The sequence below is a fragment of the Drosophila guanche genome, unplaced genomic scaffold (assembly GCF_900245975.1).
Source record: "Drosophila guanche unplaced genomic scaffold, DGUA_6, whole genome shotgun sequence".
Taxonomy (NCBI): Eukaryota; Metazoa; Arthropoda; class Insecta; order Diptera; family Drosophilidae; genus Drosophila; species Drosophila guanche.
Window position 1 is genome coordinate 6,611,210 of NW_022995749.1, and position 8,852 is coordinate 6,620,061.

Consider the following 8,852-nt stretch of genomic DNA (forward strand, 5'->3'; position numbering starts at 1 on the left):
GATTGGTTAGTTTTTAGGACTTTCTTTTATTGTATTGCTAACAAGAGTTCGCAGCTGAATCGACCGTTAAAAGCTTACTGCTGATTTTTGAAATGATGCAACGGGAAACAGCAATAAATATAACAATAAATGGTCGGAAGACCGTTTTGTGTTACCTTTCTTGATATATTCAATTGATAAAGACATTTATTATGACTTCGTTCGCATTGCAGCCGATAGACAGTAGTCGTCCTGGGAGTTCATGAAGGCACAGCTGCCATTCAGGCGGTACTTAGTAGCTAGGCACAAATTCGGTAGATAATATAATCATCCCAATCATGTGTGAGTTTGTTGACAGATAGAATACACAAATGGATAAATACTTTTTGCGGCACAAGAAAAACCGAAGACGCTGACGAAGAGACGAAGAGAGCGTCGTAAGAGTACCTGTTAGAGGGGCGGGCTATAACACAGGGGTACGAGGCGAGTTTGATAAGGTCTCGTTTTTTTGCTGCGTGACGTTGTAGTGCAAAGTGCTGGTACTCTTGTACACATGTGTCACCCTGTCAAAGCACTAAGCAAACTGATTTGTTTGCTAGGGATCAAAGTTATTTGCACATGGAATCCCCTTAGAATATTCAAAATTTCTGCATAAGAAAGGGGTCGATTCGGGAGCGTTTTACTAGGCAATTAATGTTATTTCCCCTTTTCGTGATTCAATTTTCGCAATTTCTGAGTGCTCCGAATTGAGTGAAAGCTTTTGCAATAATCAATTCATTGATAATGCTATCTAGCCTTATCTGCCACAGCACAGAGCAATGAAGTAGCAAAGACCAAAAACTGTTTGCTAACATTGCAGTTCTTTTTACCCGCTCAGCACCAACGGAAGCACGAAGGTGGCTCCCAATACCATTACTTAATCAAAAGAGCTAACATCGAAAGAGCAGAACAGCAAAGATCCTTTCGAAAATGCCACAGACCAAGGTGAGTAATAAAGGTAATTAAGTAATAAAATAATTCTACTTACGTTGCTGACAACATAAATGGCATAATCGGATCCGGCTGTCAGTAGTTTTCTGCTGTTTTGAGATAACTCAAGGTCTATAAATCATAGGGAACCTGTGATTTTGACGAAGGTGTGACACAACGATCTAAGGCGATAGGTGGAGGAGTTCTTTGTAAATCAAAAAGTGCACTTTAAAACAACGTCTAGGGTTCCTTCCCTATGAGAGCGTGTTTATCGCTTAATTCTTGGCATAAACTTATTCATTCCCTTGGCATTTTATCTAGGAGCTTTAATTGAAACTTGTAGTTTGGTTTAGCATGTTTCGTATCAGCAAAAGATCTGGCTCGAGCTGATAAGAGGAATTAGCCAATAAATATAATGAAAGTTGTACTTTATCGATTTGCTAAAAAGGCAGAGGTCGTTGCAGAAATTTGCAACTAAGGAAGCTAAAATGTATATCTATATAAACAGGGTCTAACATTTAATCTGTTTTAGCTACCACTGTCAATTATTGGCTGGCTGCTCGTGCTGCTCACGACAGTCCTTGCGGACACGGACACGGCGACGACAAACAACACAATTGTGGTGCACACGCCGCTGCAAAACTATGAGCAGCCGACGCTGCGCGACTACGAGGAGTGCCAGTCGAATCGGGACAAGTGCGTGGAGGTGTGCGACGGCGATGAGGACTGCCAGGACGAGTGTCCTGTGTGCCCGGAGCTGTACGACAAGCCGCTGATGGTGCAGGGCGTCAACGACACGAATGTGCTGGCACCCGCCCAGACGCCCATCAACACGACGAACATTATTCGGCTGACGAACGAGATCAGCAACATTATCCAGCACGACATTAAGAACCGCAACGAGGTGTATGTCCAGGTGCAGCAGAATGTCTCGCAGGTGGGCGGGCGCTTTGGTTTGGGCTACACGGACCAGGGCTCCTGCTGCTATGTGGTGCGGCGATCGCGCGAGTGCGAGCACAAGGACAACTGCCAGGAGCGGAGTCGCCAGCGAGTGTGCGGTGAGCGTTGTCAGGCGCGTGTGATGCTGGCCAAGCGTGTGGTCCAGTGCGATGCGGATGAGCCCACCAAGTGCCACGAGACCATCGAGTATGTGCCGCGCAGGCGCAGAACCGCTGTGCATCGCAGCGAGTCCAATGCCAGTCCCTGCCGCTACTTGGGCAACTCCTGGCCCTATGTCAGCTGTGGCCAGGGACAGCAGCAATGGCAGCGCGTGAAGCGTTCCAGCTGCCAGCAGTGCCTCAATCTGCCTTACGGCTATGTCATGCAGAACGGACTGCCCGCCCAGTGCTCGGGCTGCTTCCAAGGCTATGCGGCGCCCTTCCAGCCGCTGTACTACGCTCCCTACGCGCCCTTCAATCCCTATCCACAATATGCACCATTTGCACCACTGCCCAACAACCACAACAACAACATCTTTCATGGCTCTGGAGAGGAGGAGTCCAGCGATGATGCTGGACCCACCCACGGAGATTGGGTGATGTGCGAAAGCGAAAACATTGAGGATTGCCTCAACAATGCCGATGGCAAGGGCAAGCCTGAGCAACCCGAACAGCTGCCACAGGAACAGCGACCCGGCCCTATCGTTGATTATACGGACGATGACGATTACAACGTGCCGGTCCAACGACACCGTCGCCGGCGTCAGAATGGTCGCGAGTTTGTGCGTTCCCTCTACAGCAAGCGGAATTAAGCTTCAACAAAAAAACGATTCCCATCTTAAAAATTCTCTAAATTGTCTCTTAATCTTAATGCTCTTAATCTCTCTCTCTCTCTCTCTCTCTAACCATGCCATATTCCCATGATTTTATCTGCCATAATGTATTCATATTTTGTCATGTAATAATTTCTTTCTTAATAAAAATTGCATTCTAAAAGGAGCTTGGGCGGTTTGTACTGGCAGAATTTCCCACAAATAGTTAGTGCGAAAGCAACAGGGACAGCACTTATCGCCACCTTTAGCTAAGGCATTGGCCAGGCATTCATAGTTAATAAATAGAATGATAAGTGGTAGTCATAAAGATTAACTTCTGTCAACCACTGTGAAAGCATTGATCACTACAGTAGAAATGTCTAAAGTAGAGGCTGCTATCAGAGGTGTACTCTAGATTTCACGCCATTGAATATATAATGAAGAGAATGAATCTTCTACCATTAAGAACGTGTTATCCGCTTATAAAACATACTTAAAATAAACAAATGGCAGTCTGACTGTACTTTAAATAACGATTTATTTGATAGGCAGGGAGGTGTAGAGCACAGGGCACAGGCGCCCTTTAGGGGTCGCCTTGTGGCTACTGCTTATAGACTAAACAACGTTCAATAAAATGTACTTCCTCATGCTTTAATGGTTCCGGTTAACAGTTGCTAGACGATCTCTAAATATAGATATTTATATACTCAATTGGATTTCTGATTTAAAGACATTCCGTTTTTGCATTTTGCAATGTTTGCACTTTGATTTGCATATAAAGGTAGTTGTTTCTTTTTTGTATGGTTAAAAAGGGATGGGAGGACGCTAATCCCCCTACGTAATTTGTCGGAACAATTGATGAAACGAAATTACTAGAACTTATGGTAATATTGCGCGTATGTTGGTTTGTTCGTCACTAATTTGAAGGTCCACAAAAAGTTCTTCTACTTGATGCCCAATTCCTTGAGTTCGGTCTCTTCGTCCACGGAGTCCTCATCGTCGGAGCCATGCACAGATGGCGCTGGTGTGGTGTGACCTGTGAGGAAGGACAAGAACAAAAGTGAAAATTCATACATTGGACGGTGCTTTGCTCTGCTTTATTTGGACATACGCGATGAGGTGGGGCTGGGCGGTTCACTGTGTGGGCGCGAGAATACCAGATTACTGCGCGAGCCATAGATCGCCGACTCGTCCACATAGTCCGGATAGACGGCCTGCAAGGCCTTGACCCTGGCCTGTCTGTAATACTGCAAAATGCGAAAACGAAAACATGGGGAATCATGAGATGGAAACTAGAGATTGAAGTGCGATGCGTACAATGCCCAGGGTGCGCCAGTCAAGCAAATCACTGAGACGCTCCGTGCGATTGCGCTGAATGATGCGCTGGCGGCGATTCAGACGCGAGAATTCCATCATGAATGTGGACAACTGCTGGATGCTGTCCTCGAGTCCGATGTAGCGACGATCGACAATGTAGATGCCATACGACTTGGGATCACTGATGTGCTCCTGCATGAAGCAGCCAAAGCCCGACAGGTTTGTGGTCACACTGGGTATGCCCATGACGGTGCACTCGGCGGGTGTGTAGCCCCAGGGCTCGTAGTAGGAGGGGAAAACGCCCAAGTGGCAGCCGCGCACAAACTCCTCATAGTCAATGCCAAAGAGGGGATTGGTGGATGTTAGGAACTCTGGATGGAAGACCATCTTAACGCGATCGTGCACCGAATTGAAGAGATGACAGCGACGAATCGAGGCCAGCACCGGATCGTTCCAGTCATCGGCGACATTGTGCGTGGTCACCGGCGGCATAGAGTCGCGCTGCATGGCGTACATGCAACGCTTGATCTTCACCAGATCATCCTTCTCCAGCAGATCGGCTGAGTTGGGGAGATGGCCCTTCAGGCAGGTGTCGAACATGCGCTTGCCCACCGCCTGCTGCACATTGTTGATGGTGTCACGCAGCTGCTTGATCACCGCATGGCCACGCAGCGAGTCCACATTGAAGTTGTTCGTCTTGGTGGGAAAGATGAGGAACGCCACCACCGTGGTGTCGGGACGCTCGTGCTTCAGCATCGCATTCAGACGCGCCAGTGCCTCAATGAAGATGTCGGCGCCCTTGTTGCCGAACTCGTAGCGACCGGCAATGAAGAAATACATTGTCTTGTCCAAATCAAAGTCCATGTGGCTGCAGGGAGCACAAAAATAATGAGTGTTTCCATGAACAAGGAGGAGCTGCTGTCAGCTACTCACCCATAGAAATGACCGCGCACAAATTCGTTGATCTTCTCCTTGGCGACGGCATGCATGTTCTGGAACTCGTGTATGGCCGAAAACTTCTTCACATTTAGGCCGTTGGGCGTGATAATGTCCGGCTTGCGCTTGAGCAGATGCTCCGCCTCGAAGCCCGTGATTTCCGAGACGGTGGTGAAGACATGCGCCAAATGCGTGGCGCCACGCTCCAAACAGTACCGATGATAGATCTGCCGCTTGCCCGCCTCCTCGTCTACGGCAAACTTGTCCAGGTTGTTGTAGAAATCAGTATTGCCAGCGCACAAGTAGCGACCCAGCAGCGTGGCATGGGTGGTGAAAACGGTGGCAATCTCCACGAGTCGTGTGCGCAACACAATCAGACCCACGCCGGCCTGCCACTCATGGAAATGGGCGACGATCCGTGGTGGATTTAGGTCATGGTTCTGGGAGTATGTGACCGCAAAGTTGCGAAACTCCTCGAGAAACTCGGCGATCATGAAGCCCAGAATAATGGCATCGTTCGTCTCGATATCCAAGTGGGGTATGCCAATGTGGCACTTCTCCCACATCTCCGACTTGAACTGGTCCAGCTTCCACGCAGCGGAGCCAATGTCGAACAGAATGAGCTGCGGATTGCCGTCCACCAGCCAGCGTCCCGTGTGGATCTTGTAGCCGCGCGAGCGCATCGAGTTGACAGCATCGAGCAGGGGATTGCCGCGCGGGAATTCCATCTCCTCCATCTCTGTGCGGGCGCAGACCTCCTTGTAGGGTCCCATCATGCACAGCTGCTCGCCCATCTCCTCGGTGGAGACATACGCCTTGGACCGGATGACTGTGTAAATGCCACCCACCTTGTTGGCCACCTCCCATGCCACCTCAAAGTTCCAGCGGTTCTCGCGCGATGCAATATCTCCACGATCGAAGTAATCCTTCAGGTCCACACCGGACTCCACTCTCGAGAAGCGACGATTCATCTGCAAAAGAGTCATTTGAAGGTACAATTAGATTCGATCATGGATTGGTGGGGGTTCAAGTGTTTGGCATAACCCTTAGACCATATGGGGAGGCGTCTTGATCTTCAAACCGATAGGACATCTGTCGACGCATAATGCTCCTGATATGCTTGCTCGGATCGGTTCGAATCTGTTCTGGTCGTCAACAGAGAACTGGAACGTCTAAACCTCTCCGCTGAGCCACTCGTTGCGCACTGATAGTGTCAACTAATTTTAGCCACCGGCTTGACCCACATTACAAGCTGCGCCTTCGTTCGCCTTATCTCTGCCGTATGATGTGTCTGCTGTGCCTGTGCCCGTTCCCATGCTCATGCTCATGCTGCTCCTCCTGGTCATCGCCCGTTGCATCATCGTCAGGCTGCATTTCACGGCCCAGCAACGATAAGGCCTGGCTGGCGACATCGCCAGCCCTGTCCCTGACACTCACCGGCCGTATGGTTCAGCCATTTGTTTGCTTATGCCATTGGACTGCACACACACTCACAAATTTTTGGCCACCCTATTTTTAGATGCAGGAAATGGTCTCCGCATCATCGGACAATCTAACATGAGTTTGCCAATTTTTCTTGCTTGTAGCCATAAGATTGCCACACGTTTTCGTTGCAACGAAACGCCTGATGGCGCCTTCAATTTCCAGAGCCAAACACACACTTTAAAGGCATGGATTTCAATTTTCCATTGAAAATATTATGTTTTAAAAGGTTTTCATACTTTTTTTTGTAATATTTTAAAAGCAACAAAAAATTCTCTAATTTTGCGCTATTATTTTCACAATATTTTATTTTTGAATAAGCTTTCTATTTTGGAAACTACTGGAGAATGTTTCATCTCAACTGATGTATTTCTATTTTTGTTTGTTTCATTTATACATAATTGAGACACTTTTCTTGAATGACCTTGAACAAGGCAAACCGGCATGAACTACATATGCATACATACGTACATATGTACAAATGCTCGAAGAAACATTGAAACTACTTTTTTTTTGCTAATCTTGAGTCTGATTATCGGCCCAACCGATCGTTAATATGACAATCACAAAGTGATCCCAGCTTTTGTACTCCGCAAAGACTCAACACTATCTGGATCACACAGTTTATATATTTTATCACTCAGTTCTTTAATTACACTGCTTATTATCTGCTGTCACTGTATGAAATATGTTGTAGGAAGAAGCTACATAATTATGTACAATTGTAATATGTATGTACATATGTAAATCCATACATACTTCTTATTCTCTTCGTTTATCTCCTCACACAGCTATTATCTTGCTTTCACCACAGATTTTGTTTGAAAACACGGATATGCGGGTATGAGGAAAAGCAATTAACGCAGAGATGAGAGAGGCAGGAAGGAAGGCAGGTATGCCAAAAAGTAAAAGTGCAAAGAGCACGACAATGAGAATGATGGCAAATAGCAGAACCTGCAGCAGCATTCAGCAATAAAATCTTTCTCAATTTTCTTGGCAAGTTTCTTACATTTTTATTTTTATTCAATTATTCAATTATTCAATTAGAGCACTGTCCCTACGTCTCGTTCTTGCATCAGTACACACACGCGCGGGCTCCTAGTTGTCTTCTTTTCTTTCCACCCCGCTGCCTGCAGCGACAAAACTCCAAAAATAACAGCCAGGAAAGGAAGAGGAAGAGAGAGAGAGACCCGACCTCAAGTGTCGCAGCAGAGGCCCGAAAGAAATTGTCTGATACCCTGGCAGAGGGTATATACCACAATGCAGTTCACATACACATGTTTGTCTATCATAACTGTTAACTGTTTACTTGAAACTTAGATCAATATGTTTCCACTTTATGTTACGAACGAAGCATAGGTGAGGGTATCACAAGACTCGACACCCGAAGTTGGTCTTTCTCCCATTCTTGTTGTTTTTTTTCATTGCCAGAACGGAGGCGTCGTCGGTAGAAGCAGCTAAAAGTCAAATAAAGGTCAGTGGCAGTGCTGCGGCTGCTCAGCTGACGCCGCCGCTATGGGCAGAAAATTAAAAATTGGTTTAGTTTCTGCGTGCTGCCGCTGCTTTAATTATTGCCTTTCTTTAACCAGTTCAACAAGTTTGACTTGATAATGTCACTGCTGTAGTTGTTGGTGTTGGCTGCATTCCGGAGAGAGCGAGAGAGTGTGGTAATTTTTACTGTTTTATCAGGTAGCGGCCGGTGCGGCCCGGCGCATTGATAGGCGCTGGCTGCGACAGCGGCAGCGCTGCTTTATAACGCTGTTTGTTTATGTTTCGGATTTCTCACTTTTTGCTTAGCAGGTAATGCAATATTTAAAATAATAACTGTGTAGGTATATGCTTTCAGATTAATGTGGCGTCCATGTGGCGCCAATTGCAATCAATGCTGCTGATAACACAATTTGTTTATGTATAGCCATTTGACGATGGGGCACGCGCACAGCTGTGTAATTTGTTATATATATTTGATTTAATTTAATTTAAGAAAAAATCACCTTAAAGCTACAGCACACGAAACGAACGATTGAAGAGGAATGAATACGGTTATTTTTGGATATTTAATTCAACTACTTTTGTGATGTTATTCGGATGTAATTCTGTGTTGTTTCGTTGTTGGCCCGCCCCACAGTATATTTTGGGGCCGCTTAAAAAAACATTAATAGCCCACTGTACCACCCCCACGAATACGTCATTTGCAGTTTTACTTCTATGTTGCTAGAGAGCTTAACGCTCTCGGACTCATTTTTGCGCTACAAGTTTGAGTTTTGGAAGAAATTTTTGGTGAGAGCGCTTTTGGAAAGCAAAGAAATACCTCACAGCGCTGGCACAAACACATTTAAAATTTTAAAATTATTTAAGATTATCTTTATTCAATGTATCTTACAAATAATGATCTTATAAATGTCAAGCTACTATTAAC

At 46.2% G+C, this 8,852-nt stretch overlaps 2 protein-coding genes across 3 annotated transcripts; one reads left to right on the forward strand and one right to left on the reverse strand.

Moving 5' to 3' along the window:
• The first annotated feature begins 856 nt into the window (after positions 1–856).
• LOC117585665 lies at positions 857–2,877 on the forward strand. The gene is made up of 2 exons (XM_034275261.1): positions 857–963; positions 1,481–2,877. The coding sequence occupies exons 1-2, from the start codon at positions 949–951 to the stop codon at positions 2,696–2,698; spliced, it is 1,233 nt and encodes a 410-aa protein (XP_034131152.1). The 5' UTR covers positions 857–948; the 3' UTR covers positions 2,699–2,877.
• Positions 2,878–3,597: 720 nt separating this feature from the next.
• LOC117585663 (glycogen [starch] synthase) lies at positions 3,598–8,577 on the reverse strand. 2 transcript variants are annotated; one of them, XM_034275260.1, is made up of 5 exons: positions 8,428–8,577; positions 4,949–5,922; positions 4,016–4,883; positions 3,810–3,945; positions 3,598–3,734 (listed from the first exon to the last, which is right to left on the reverse strand). In XM_034275260.1, exons 2-5 carry the CDS (start codon positions 5,920–5,922, stop codon positions 3,643–3,645), a joined length of 2,070 nt encoding a protein of 689 aa, XP_034131151.1. In that variant the 5' UTR covers positions 8,428–8,577; the 3' UTR covers positions 3,598–3,642. The 2 variants fall into 2 exon arrangements, with proteins under 2 accessions (XP_034131151.1, XP_034131150.1); XM_034275259.1 differs by lacking the exon at positions 8,428–8,577 and adding an exon at positions 5,996–6,134.
• Between the last annotated feature and the right edge of the window lie 275 nt (positions 8,578–8,852).